Source organism: Rhinopithecus bieti, unplaced genomic scaffold (genome assembly GCF_001698545.2).
Source record: "Rhinopithecus bieti isolate Rb0 unplaced genomic scaffold, ASM169854v2 scaffold_9581, whole genome shotgun sequence".
NCBI lineage: Eukaryota > Metazoa > Chordata > Mammalia > Primates > Cercopithecidae > Rhinopithecus > Rhinopithecus bieti.
Window position 1 is genome coordinate 992,907 of NW_016806413.1, and position 13,389 is coordinate 1,006,295.

The 13,389-nt window shown below is 55.4% G+C and overlaps 1 protein-coding gene across 2 annotated transcripts in view; it reads left to right on the forward strand.

Annotated features, from left to right (window-relative positions):
- Nucleotides 1–48: 48 nt before the first annotated feature.
- CFAP99 (cilia and flagella associated protein 99) overlaps nucleotides 49–13,389 on the forward strand; it is a 48,695-nt gene continuing 35,354 nt past the window's right edge. For both annotated transcript variants that reach the window (XR_001886406.1, XM_017876258.1), the window contains exons 1-2: nucleotides 49–389; nucleotides 8,629–8,756. Coding sequence is in view for 1 of the 2 variants with exons in the window: in XM_017876258.1 (XP_017731747.1) it covers nucleotides 8,646–8,756 (111 nt within the window). In the remaining variant the exon portion in view is untranslated. The remainder of the gene's footprint in view (nucleotides 390–8,628; nucleotides 8,757–13,389) is intronic.

Genomic DNA, 13,389 nt, shown 5'->3' on the forward strand with positions numbered 1-13,389 from the left:
GGGCGGGGCGGGCGGGGCGGAGGCGGCCCAATCCCAGCGCGCGGGCGCCGCACCCCGCCCGAGGCGCGCTCCCTGCTGGCTGGGAGACTCGCCGCGCCCGGGGGTCCAAGAAACTACAAGTCCCGAAGGACATGGCGGGGAAGTGGTGCCCAGGACTTGGCGTCCTGGGCCGCGCCGCGGCGCTGTGCATTGTGGGGGTTGTGGTCCACCCAACGGCGCCGGAGCGTGCAGCCGGTTGCTAGGCGACGACGCCAAACAGCCGGCGCGTCCTGCCTACCAGGAGCTGACTGTCCGCGACTGCCAAGCCCTTCGCCCCAGCTGGCCGAGGAAACTGCTGCGGCGGCAGGTGGCGGCGGCAGGAGGGCTCGGCTGCCCGGAGGGCCCGCCAGGTACGGGGGCGGGACAGGTGCGGGGCTACGCGCTGCCGACTTTCATGACCCGCCGGCCCGTTCCCTCTCACTCGCTGCTCATCTTGCTTTTCCCAAACACCTTTTCGGTCTTCTTCCCAGCTCCCCGATGAAAGTGAACGGTGCCTCTTTTTTTTCTTTCTTTCTTTTTTTTTTTTTAAATCACCACTACCAGCGGTGCGTTCTAAAAAGATACTCTCCCGCCCTCGCTACTCCCCCCAATGGTGCCCTAATTTGTACGTTAAAACGCTCACCTCAAGCTGAGTGCCTGCTGTGTGTCAAGCAGAGAGCTAAAAACCCACACGTGGCCTCACTTAAACTTCCCATTGACAGTCGGAGAAGCAGGCACAACGAGGCCGGCGTGCCCTGGCTATGGGGGTTGCATCCAGATCACGGCGGGTCTGGGTCGGCCTGACCCCACAGCGCTGCACTTTTCCCTGCCGCACCAGCACCACGTTTCTGGCTTGTTGTGAAACGTGCAGATGTGAGACACAGGAGATGGAAATCATGCCGTGCTCGGTTCAGAATTTAGAAATATGACCTGTTCCTGGTTGTCCTTATGGCCAGGGCCAGGTACTCAGAAAGTTCCGTGGACTCCATGACCACTTTATTCCATCAGACTCAATGTGAGCCTAGGTGCGCTGGCATCTGAGATTTCTCTTAGTTGGGGGTGGGGTCCATGTTCATTTTTGAGTAACTAATTGATTTTCCCTAACTTCCTCTTCCTACCACGCAGTCGACCCTCTGAAGGGCAAAACCCCTCTGGAGTTGTCCCTTATCTCCAATTCCTTCCCACGTGTTCTTTCTGGAACCTACTCCAATCAGATTTTCACCCAACCACTCCTCTGAAGCTCTTTATCAAAGTCATCCTTGACCTTGATGTTGCAAAATCCGATGATCAGGGGTCAGTGCTCATCTCTTCCTTGAACTGTCACCACCAGGTGACCCAGCCGACTGTGCCCTCTCCGTAACACACCATCCTCCCTTGGCTGGAACAGATCACTCTGTCCACTTTTCCTCCTTGCTCCTGGCCACTCCTGCTTGATCTCCTTGGCTGGTTGCCTCCCTTGCTCACCGACCTCTCAACACTGGAGACCCTGGACTCCGTCCTTGGAAGCTACTCTATCCACCCCCTCCCTGCGGGATTTCCTACAGTCAAGTGGTTTTATAAACAACCATTTTCTCCCAAACTTCTCAAAACCTGCATCTCTAGCCTCAACCCTGAAACTCCTGTTTACCTGTTCTTCACCATTTGGACACCTAACAGATCCTCTTAAATTTAACGTGTCCCAAACCGCACTCTCAATCTTCCCCCGTAAAACTTGCTGCTCCCAAAGCCATAATTTCTTCAGCACAGGATCTTGGGATAGACACTTGATGGGCTTGTCCACTGAGTGAATGGCTGTTCTCTTTGGGTCTATCCTTGGCCAACTCCAGGTCCTGGAGCAGTTTTATCTGCTCAGAGCTTCCCTTCCTTTGTTTTATAGTTTGAAATTGTGCATGGGATGAAGGCTGAACCTGGGGAAGTGGGGTATCAGTTAGGTTTAGCTGCATGTATTGAAAAATCCCAACATCACAGTGGCCTCAACAAGGATATTACTCATATTTTTATAAAAGAGGTTGCTGGGCACGGTGGCTCACGCCCGTAATCCCAGCACTTTGGGAGGCCGAGGCGAGCGGATCACGAGATCAGGAGATCGAGACCATCCTGGCTAACACTGTGAAACCCCGTCTCTGCTAAAAATACAAAAAATTAGACAGGCATGGTGGCGGGTGCCTGTAGTCCCAGCTACTTGGGAGACTGAGGCAGAAGAATGGCGTGAACCTGGGAGGCGGAGCTTGCAGTGAGCCGAGATGGCGCCACTGCACTCCAGCTTCTCCAGCCTGGGCAATAGAGCGAGACTCCGCCTCAAAAAAGAAAAAAAAAAAGAGGTCATGGAGGCCGGGCGCGGTGGCTCGCGCCTGTTAATCCCAACACTTTGGAGCCGAGACGGGGGGGGGCGGGGAAATCACAAGGTCAGGAGATCGATTACCATCTGGCTAACCACAAGTGAAAACCCCATCTCTACTAAAAATACAAAAATTAGCCGGTTGTAGGTGGGCGGGTGCCTGTAGTCCCAGCTACCCGGGAGGCTGATGGCAGGAAATGGCATGAACCCGGAGTCGGGAAGCCTGCAGTGAGTGGTGATCACCACCACTGCACTCCAGCCTGGGCGACCACAGCGAGACTCCGTCTCAAAAAAAAAAAAAAAAAAAAAAAGTCCTCAAGGATTGACTTTTCTAGCTGCCATTCACATTTCTTCATGATCCAGGATGGCTGCCCACATTCCTGCCATCACCTCCTCAGCCCAGGTACCAGCTGCAAAAGAGAAGATGGATATGCCCCTCTCGTTCAGGGAGACTATCCAGAAGTCTCACACCTTTCCACTTCTTGAAGGTGATGGGAGAACTTAGCCACAAGACCATGCCCCAGCTACCAGGGAGGCTAGGAAATGCCATCTTTCAGTTGGGCAGCAGTAGACCCAGCTAAAAGTCAGAGTTTTTTTATTTGGGAGGAAAGGGGGAGTGGAGATTGAAAAGCAACTAGCAAAACCTGCCACGTGGGATTGTGCTTTAAGCAGAAGCCATGGGGGCGTGACTTGGCAGCAACCCTTAGGAGACTGGCTTTAATCAAGAGAAAAGATTATATTTTAATTAACATACATTTGAGATCTTAGGTAAATGAATTATCTCCTAGTGGTTGAGAGTGTTGAGCTGTTTTGTGTCTGATGGAATTTAAACCTCCTCATATAATCTCATTTGTGTCTATAAAGTATTTCCTAAGAAAAGAGAAGCTTCAGCCCACCCTTTTTTTTTTTTTTTTTTTTTTGAGACGGAGTCTTGCTCTGTCGCCCAGGCTGGAGTGCAGTGGCCGGATCTCAGCTCACTGCAAGCTCCGCCTCCCGGGTTCACGCCATTCTCCTGCCTCAGCCTCCCCAGTAGCTGGGACTACAGGTGCCGCCACCACGCCCGGCTAATTTTTTGTATTTTTCAGTAGAGACGGGTTTCACCGTGTTAGCCAGGATGGTCTCGATCTCATGACCCCGTGATCCGCCCGTCTCGGCCTCCCAAAGTGCTGGGATTACAGGTTTGAGCTACTGCGCCCAGCCCACTCTTTTTTTTAGATGGAGTCTTGCTCTGTCACCCACGCTGGAGTGAAGTGGCATGATCTCGGCTCACTGCAACTTCTGCCTCCCAGGTTCAAGCACTTCTTTGCCTAAGCCTCCCAAGTAGTTAGGATTACAGGCACCCGCCACCGTGCCCAGCTTATATTTGTATTTTTAGCAGAGACGGGGTTTCACCATGTTGGCTGGTCTGGAACTCCTGATCTCAAGTGATCTGCCCACCTCGGCTTCCCAAAGTGCTAGGATTATAGGCATGAGCCACCGTGCCTGGCCTAGTCCAGCCCACCTTTAAAGTTGCCTTAAATATAAGATAGTCAAGTCCTGATCAATGGAGTTAAAAATCAATATGAGAAAAAAGTCATTAAGCTTGGGAATTAAATTCCACTTCCCACATAGATAGTACTTCACTATTAAAGCTGAACTTTGGAAGACTCAGGTGGGAGGATCGCTTAAGGCCAGGAGTTCAAGACCAGCCTGGGCAACATAGTAAGACCCCTGTCTCTACAAAAAAAAAAAAAAAATTTAAGTACAAAATTAGCTGGGCGTGGTAGTGCACGCCTGTAGTCCCAGCTACTTAGGAGGCTGAGGCAGAAGGATCACTTGAGCTGTAGTGAGCTATCATTGAGCCACTGCCCTCCAGCCTGGGTGACAGAGTGAGACCGTAAATCAGGAACAAAATAAAATCAGGCTGAGAGTTTGAGAATGAGTGAACACATGAATATAGCTGAGATGCTGAAAGCAGGCGTCAGAAATGGATGAATTTTAATACCTATTTCCTCCCCAAAGATGTGATTGTTTTGATGAAGTTCTTAGGCTAATTTCAGTGGGATTCAGAATTCAAGCATCTCTTTTCCTTACATCCACCTTCACGTACACCTGCTCTGGGCCAGATTCAGGGTCCAGAGGCCCCGCCTCAGCGACCTTCAGGCCCGACAATGAACCAGGGTTCCAGGGTCAGGGCAGGACAATTTGAGTCAGGCTGCACTCCAAAGGGGCTCCTCTCCCCCACATCCCCATGTTCAACTTGGTTTGTCCATTTATTCCTTCCAGTTCATTCCTACCAGGTCCGCCCTGGATTGGGGGGCGGGCTTGGCATGGCCCTCTTGCTCTCCTTGACTTGTATCACCAAAGGATGCCTAGGATCATCCTTTCTCCAGAATGCTCCAGCTCCAGGACAGGGGGAGACGGCAGGGAAACTTCCACCCTGGGAGCAGCTGCCACCACACTCGCGCAGACCACCCACTCCCACCGCCCGCACCAGGCGCAGGAAAAGGCCCTTTCCTGGGTGTATACCCAGTTCCTCCAGACAGAGCTGTGTCCAGAGCAGATTAGAAAAGGCTGGGGCAAGGGGACCCCATCCCAGGGTAACCTGACCCGCACGTGATGTGGAGGCAGGGCAAGAAAACTCATTCTTTAACATTGTTTCTCTAAAAGTAGACTTTTACATTTATTTATTTATTTATTTAACAGGATCTCAATGTGTCACCCAAGCTAGAGTGTGGTAGCACAGACGTAGCCCAAAGCACCTTCGACCTCCTGGGCTCAAGGGATTCTCCCACCTCAGCCTCCCGAGGAGCTAGGACTACAGGCACACCACCATACCTGAGTCATTCTTTAATTTTTTTTGTAGAGAAGTCCCCAGTTACGCTGTGCAGTTTTAAAAAGCACCTCAATGTGGCTGACCTTGGCAAAGATGGGGAGTGGGATTTGTGAGCTGTGAACTCACTGCCTACAGGGAGCCCCCACTGCTCTCTGCAATGCCTGGAGTGAAAGCCACAGGTCCCCCATCCCCAGTGAGCAATGCCCCAGAAAAGTGCTTCCTGCCGCCAGCAGCCTATTGCCCCCTGGCTGTGTTATGGCTGCCTAGATCCACCTACCCACCAAGGTTGGCCATGACGCCCACACTGCACCGCACGGCACCACACCCCTGCCATACTGGTGGCCTGCCCTGCTGGGACCCTCCCGAGGAGAGGGGCTGAATTCAGAGAGAGCAGGGACTTAGGGGAGCCTGTCACAAGCTTAAGGCCCCACCTGAGTGTTCCTGCCGTGGCAGGCTCGAGGGAGGGTGCTCACTGGGCCTCCTGGGCCTTTCTGCTCACAGCTGTCGAAGTCCTCACCCCAGAGGCTCAGCTAGAGGGGGTCAGAGGAGAGCGAAGGGACACTGAGGCTGGGGTGGGGTGTGGCTGGTCTCTTTTCCATGGCCCAGCCTTCCAAGAAGCAAAGGTTTCCTGCAGGGTGGGCTGAGGTAGCTTAGGTGGCAGGTCCCCAGGGGCAGGCCATGGAGGGAGTGGGAGCCCTCAGAGGGTCTGGGCAGCCTCACCCACAAACCTCCCTCATCTAGCCCAGGCAAGCCTGGCTGCGGCATCTACAGCTCAGCATCTGTGGATCTGCAGGTTTCATGGCTTCTGATCTGGTGTCCTCCAAGCCAGCAGCATCACTGTCTCTTCCTTTGCCCTGAATCATCAGGACCACACTGGCAGAGGAACGCACAGCCAGGCAGCCTTGCTGGTCTCCAGACATGCGGTGGGGGGAAGGTGACCCAGCCAGGACCCAGGGCAGGCTCCCGGGCAGTAACGGTCCTGGCCGTGCCAGAGGCTCATGCTCGCTTTGTTCTGGGAGGCCTGGTCTCCAGGGCCTGTTCTCAGCATTAGGGCTTCAAGCCAGATTTCCAAATTCCAAGTGACCTTTCTTCTGGCCTCCTTAGAGAGAGGCTCCTGCTGGCCTCTGTGTCCATGCACAGCCAGACTGGTCCCTACAGCAACCCCTAAAAGGACAGCCCAGCCAGGTGCGGTGGCTCACGCCTGTAATCCCAGCACTTTGGGAGGCTGAGGCGGGCGGATCACCTGAGGTCAGGAGTTCGAGACCAGCCTGGCCAACATGGTGAAACCCCATCTCAACTAAAAAAATACAAAAATTAGCCCGGCATGGTGGTGGGCGCCTGTAATCCCAGCTACTCAGGCGACTAAGGCAGGAGAGTCGCTTGAACCTGGGAGATGGAGATTGCAGTGAGCCAAGAGCGTGCCATTGCACTCCAGCCTGGACAACAAGAGCGAAACTCTGTCTCAAAAAAAAAAAAAAAAACAGCCCATGTCAGGCCTCAGGTGGTGCAGCCAGCAGGGAGGTGGGGACATAGGCCCTGGGCTGATGCCATCCCTGGCCAGGGCCAGCATCACAGCCTCTTTCCCTAACTGTGCGGTTAAACCCACTCGCAGAACATGCCAGGTGCTTCTCCTGGAGATACCTCTGGAAGCCCCTGCCCTCCTCCTCTGTCCTTGTCCGGCCAGCCAGTGTCACCCTGGGGCTACCTGCATTGCGGCCTGGAAATTCCCCATGACGACAGTCTCTTGGGTTCAGCCCCTGCTTCCCAGGGCACCCCCAGCCAAGACTCCTCTGCATCCCCTGACTCTTCCTCCACTGAACACGTTCAGGGGTGTCCCCGGCTCTGAAATATCATGACTCATTCCTTGTGCTGAGCTGCCAGGGGGGCCCTGTCTGACCAGAAGACTGCATCCTTCAGTTCTAGGGTATTTCTCCCTCTTATCTTTCTGGAACTCCTGTTAATTGGGGTTTGGACCTTCAGGAATAGTTCCCTAATTTTCCTAGTGTTTTCCCCTACTTTCTACAGCTTCATCTTTTTCTACTCAGGGAGATTTCCTCAACTTTACCTTCCGTCTCCTGTTTATGTTTTTAGTTCTGCCGTTGTATTTTGGTTTCCACAAGCCCTCTCTTTCTCCAACCATTGCTTGTTCCTTGGATGCTGTAGCTCCTCTTCTCTTGCATGGCAGTGCCTGGTTTCTAGGCTTTTTCCTGCCTTGTGCATTGTTTTCTCCTGGTTCTTTTCTTATGGTTTCTATGTTTCATGTCAGAGGTTTCTCTAAAATGTCTGGTGACACCTGGCCTCCCCTTCTCTCTGCATCTTGGCCAGGAAGAGAGGTGGGGGGCAGATCAACATGGACCCTTTAGCACAGCCAGGATTGGCATCTCACTGAGGACCCTCCAGTGTCAGTGGTGGTTATGGGGGTCGTTTGTATTTTTTTAATCATTCTCCAGCCTGGAGGGTCCAGGTCTGGGGACTGCTACCTGGGGCTGTTCTAGCTTGTTGCAGGGTAGAGAAGAGGTACTCCCACTGTCCCCAACTTTGGTGGCCCTGCAAGCCCAGCCTGGCCCCGAGCAGCTGGTCACTCGCGGAGCAAGAGGAGGGTGAGAAGGGCCCCCCTCTGCCCAGTGCTGCACTACTGTCCTGCGTAGTCCAGCCAGAGCCCAGGCCTGCGCCGCACCCAAGGATGACGGCCTTTGCTGACAGGCCCCGCCTCCTCTGAGGATAGTTTGGGGGCCACATATTGTCCTTAGAGCTGGTTCACAGGGTCCCAACCTCACCCTAGGCAGCTTCTCCAAGGTCACCTGGGAGGGGCTCTGGGCAAGCCTGTCCCCTGGAACTGCTGTACCTCTCGAGCGTTCAGCACCCCTGCGAGCCCTCCCCAGGGCCCTGTTCCCCCGTCGTCAGGATGGCGGTGTTGACCCCAGGGACCCCAGGCTCCTTCTTGCCTCAACCATGTGTGATGAGGTCACCCTCACCCAGGACCTTCTGCTCCCCAGCAGGGTCTGACGAAGAAACCGTCACCTTCCCGGGCAAAGCTGAGGGATGCTAAGAGGCTGGCTTGAGAGGTGCCTCTATTCTCTGCCATGGGCCCCTTGCAGGGGTGGATCACCCCATCCAGGAGGCATGGCTGTGGGGACTGAGGGGCACTCAGCTGGCTTGGGGTTGTGGTGATGGGGGGCCTGAGGGTGAACTCACCCAGGCCAGCCTGGGCTCCTGAGCTGCAGAGGCCTGCAGGAGACAGTACAGGACATGAACCTTGGGGTACCTGCCAGGGCCCTCACTCACATCCGGCACTCCCCACTGCTGCAGGTCCAGCACCCTAGCCAGGGCCCCCAGTCACATCCAGCCTCCCCACTGCTACAGGCCCAGCACCCTGGCAGACTCCTGTTGCTGCTGGGGAGGGTCCTGTCACCACATCCCAGGTCTGGAAGGTATAATCTGCACCATTTGTTCTTAGGCTCCTGCCCTGAGAAGATGGCCTACTATGGAAAATGCATTGAAACTGTGATCGAGAAACTCGACACATTTACACCCAAGAGGGACAACCCTGAGCAGTTCCTAGAGGCTGTGGCCACCTCCCTGCAGGTAGGGTCTGCCGGGGGCTCCTGGGAGGCTGCGCCAATGGCACCTGTCATGCAGCTGTTCTCATTAACTGCATCAAATACCTTCCTAACAACTGCCTTCCTTCCAAACGGGGAGAAGCTGACAGTGTTTTCCACAGAGACCTGCTCTTTGTATAGTGAGGTGCTCCTGGTACCCAGAATGTGTGTCAGGCCAGGCTCTGGTGAAAAGAAGCTTTGGCCAGAACCCGGGATATGACATCCACACTGAGGTTCTATCCTCAGTTAACACAGACGAGAAGGGTCAGCCCTGGAGTGCCCCCATGGCCCACCCCCACTTTGGGGGGCATCTTATCTCAGGAAATGGGTCCTCCATCCCCCAGGGGCCCCAGGGCTGTGGCAGTGAGGGTGGGTGAGGCCACAGCTTGCGCTGTATTTTTGGTAACCGAGACTTGGGAATCACTGACCGGGTCTCCGACAGAGGCAGGGGCTGGCCTGGGCAGTGAGGCCCCTGGGGAACCGAGGGCTGCAGGCATCCATACACATCTCCTTCATCTTCCTACCCACACCTGGAAGAAGTCACAGGCCCACCTGGAGGCTGCCCAACTCTTGAGCTCCTGTCCTCCTGTCCCTGGGTTTTCCTTAGAGCTCCATCCTGGTCCTGGCAACCCCTGCAACCTTGGCAGCCCCGCCCCACTCAGGGGCCTCCCTGTCACCCAGTCTTGGCTCCTACCCCCAGGTGCTGATCTCACATCCACCACCTGTCAGTGGCAGGTGCCCAGGGAACAGGAGCTTGGATTGCAGGGCCCCTGCCTCCAGGAATGTGGGACGTGGCTCTGGATAGGGCCTCCAGAGGAAGCTGAGCCCACTGGGAGAAATCCTGGGGGGCTGTCTCATGGGCCATCACCGGCCCATCATTGCCCAGGAGCAGGGAGAGGGCACTCGCCCCCTGGAAGGAGGGCGCTCGTAGCAAGTGTGCTAATTCAGGCCACCTGCCTGTCCTTGCAGGCCACAGCCTTCTGTGCTGCCGTGCTCTGGATGAACTTGGCCTGTGTGTGCCGCTTTCTGCGTGGTCCCTGGGGGCTGCCCTGGCCATGCCCCAGCTCCAGCCCCAGCCCTCACTACCTGCTCAGATGCACCTGTGCTGTTCCCCCAGGCCACAGTCTGAGCCTACCTTCCCTTGGGGTAGAATGAGGGGTTCACCCTTCATTAGTTACCCCTGGGGCAGCCTCAAGAAAGCCCAGAGGGTAGGTGGTGTGAGTAGGTTACAAAGGCTGCAGGGGTTGGGGCCAAAGCCTCTACCATAAGAGAAGGCCTGGGGCCCTGACACGTCCCTGCTCCCAGCTTCTGGAAGAGGCGTCTCCTCCGGCGGGGGCCTGGCAGCCAGCAGGGAGTGGAGAAGGGAGCAGGGCCTGTGTGCAGAGCTACAGGCTTCCGTGGGCACCGCCTTCCCTCTGCTTCAGCACCCTCCGGCCCCCAGCTCTTTCCCTGAGCCTCTAAGCACTGCGGGGAAGTGACGCAAACAGCTGGGACCCAGATTCATCTACACTCCTCTTCCCAGCTGAAGGCCCCCGCATGACGGGCACACCCCTCATCCCACCAGCCCGCCCTCCCTACGCCCGTCCACAACAGACAATAGTGAAGGCCCTGGTGCCCTTGACCAGAAACCTGTCCTGGGAGCTGGCATCTGCAGCCTGGCCCACCCCACTGCCTGGGCCCACCTGCAGCCCAGCCCCTCTGTCCCGCCCAAGAGCAGCTCCAACAGCTCCTCCTGTCTGTCCCCTCATTTCCCTCGGGATCTTTCCTGTCAGCCACCCGTGCTGCTACTTCTCTCATCCTAAAAACATTTGTTTAAAGTCCTCTGGGCCAGGCGCGGTGGCTCACACCTGTAATCCCAGCACTTTGGGAGGCCGAGGCGGGTGGATCATGAGGTCAGGAGATCCAGACCATCCTGGCTAACACAGTGAAACCCCGTCTCTACCAAAAATACAAAACATTAGCCGGTGAGGTGGCGGCGCCTGTAGTCCCAGCTACTTGGGAGGCTGAGGCAGGAGAATGGCGTGGACCCGGGAGGCGGAGCTTGCAGTGAGCCGAGATCCTCCCACCGCACTCCCGGCCCCACTGCACTCCAGCCTGGGCCACAGAGCGAGACTCCGTCTCAAAAAAAAAATAAAAACTAAAAGTAAAGCCCTCTGTACTCCTCTGCGGCTCCCGCGGTCCCCGCCTTCCAGACATCTAACAGACTCCTTGAAGTCCCTGCCATGAGCGGCAGCTCTTCCTCCATCCTCCTTCACGCCCCTCCCGGCACGCAGACTTCCCCAGCCCTCCATCCACAGCCCATCTGAGTCGCCCCCCTCCTCCTTGCTGCCAAATCCAGTGGTGCAGCCTCAGCTCCTCCGACCCAGCTGACCCCGCCCCCAGCTCCGGGGCCTTCCAATCAGCTTCCTGGGTACCCGGCCCCCCCCCTCCCCAACCAGCCAGGCCTGCCTCTCACCCGGCAGCCACTCCTTCGCCGGCTGGGGCCTCCCCTGTCGGGTGTGCGGGGTGCTGCACACACTCCTGGTCCCCTCGCCTGCTGACAGCTCCTGCTCCTCCCTCATCCTTGACCTCTCCAGAGCCTGGACTCACATCTCCCTGGGTGTACAATGGGCACCTCCCGTGTGACCCGTCAGCAGGTGAATGAATTCATGTGACCTCCCCCGAAGCTGCTGATCCTGGTGTCCCCAGTTCAGCAGGCGGCCACTCCGTCTCCCCTTGCTTGAGTGGGAACCCTGGCGCCTCCTGGGCACCCGCATTCCTCTACCCCACATCTGTCCATCATCAGCTCTGCCTTCAACTCTGCTGTGCGTGCACTCTGCTCCAGCGGCACTGGTCTCCTAGTGTTTCTGGAACATTCCACGTGCTCCCCGCTGCACTAGCTGTTGCCTCCACCTGAGAAACTTTCCCCCTGACGCTCTCTTGGCCTGCGCAGCCACACAGCACCTTGGCAGGGAAAGGGGGTGTGTTTACCCCTTCCTCAAGCAGAAAGTGGTAAAGTTCATGCCTTTATTTCTTAATAATAACCATTACAGAAAAATGAGTTTGTTACAACAAATAGTTTGGGTTTGGGTTTGTTTTCTATAACCCACAGATTATTAATGGTAGATGAGACTAGACTTGCTACCTGGCAAGTCACAACGTGACGACCACAGGTGTGCGTTTCCACAGGGAGCCTGGCACACCGATAATACTAGCAAACTGGCAGAGGCAGACACAACGGATCATCCAGAGGGCTGCCCAGCATGGGCACAGATGCTCCCATTGGTGGCAAGGAGGCTTGTTCCTCAGAGGCACTGGTTTTTCAGATCCTTTCTTTTTTTTTTTTTTTTTTTTTCTTTTTTTGAGACAGAGACTCCCTCTGTCGCCCAGGCTGGAGTGCAGTGGCATGATGTCGGCTCACTGCAAGTTCTGCCTCCCAGGTTCACGCCATTCTCCTGTCTCAGCCTCCCGAGTAGCTGGGACTACAGGTGCCCGCCACCACGCCCAGCTAATTTTTTGTATTTTAGTAGAGATGGGGTTTCACCGTGTTAGCCAGGATGGTCTCGATCTCCTGACCTTGTGATCCACCCGTCTTGGCCTCCCAAAGTGCTGGGATTACAGGTGTGAGACACCGTGCCCGGCCTTTTCAGATCCTTTGAAAAGCCCCTCCCAAGCCTGAGTGGAATGGTGCGTTGGATCCTGATTCAGTTTGGACAACTCGTTTTCCTCTCCAGGTGTCAAGAAATTGTTGCAACTCACTGATTTTCCTAGGCCAAGGCTCAAGACTGCCACTTGCCAGAAAATTACACAATACATAAACCAAATGGCAGACTCTGGACAGCAGACTACGGTGAAAGGCAGTGTTTTGGGTTAAATTGTGCCCCCCCCCCACCCCGCCAAAAGAAAAATACTAAGCCAGGCATGGTGGCACGTACCTAGTCCCAGTTACTAGGATGTCTGGGGAAGGAAGATCCACTTGAGTCTAGGAGTTCATGTCCAGTTTGGGCAATATAGCAGGATCCCATTTCTCTCCAAAAGAAAAAAAATGAGCCAGGCATGGTGGCTCATGCCTGTAATCTCAGCACTTTGGGAAGCTGAGGTAGGAGGATTGCTTGAGGCCAGCAGTTTGAGACCAGCCTAGGCCACACAGCAAGACCTTTTCTCTATAAAAAAAAAAAAAATTAGCCAAACATAGTGGCATGTGCTTGTAGTCCCAGCTACTTGGGAGCTGAGGAAGGAGGATTGCTTGAGTCCAGGAGTTAAAAGCTACAATGAGCTATGATTGCACCACTGCACTCCAGCCTGGGCAACAGAGTAAGATCCTAGCTCTTAAAAAAAATGTTGCAATTCTGCCGGGCGCGGTGGCTCAAGCCTGTAATCCCAGCACTTTGGGAGGCCGAGACGGGCGGATCACGAGGTCAGGAGATGGAGACCATCCCAACTAACACGGTGAAACCCCGTCTCTACTAAGAAATACAAAAAACTAGCCGGGCGAGGTGGCGGGCGCCTGTAATCCCAGCTACTCGGAGGCTGAGACAGGATAATGGCGTAAACCCAGGAGGCGGAGCTTGCAGTGAGCTGAGAACCGGCCACTGCACTCCAGCCCAGGTGACAGAGCGAGACTCCGTCTCAAAAAAAAA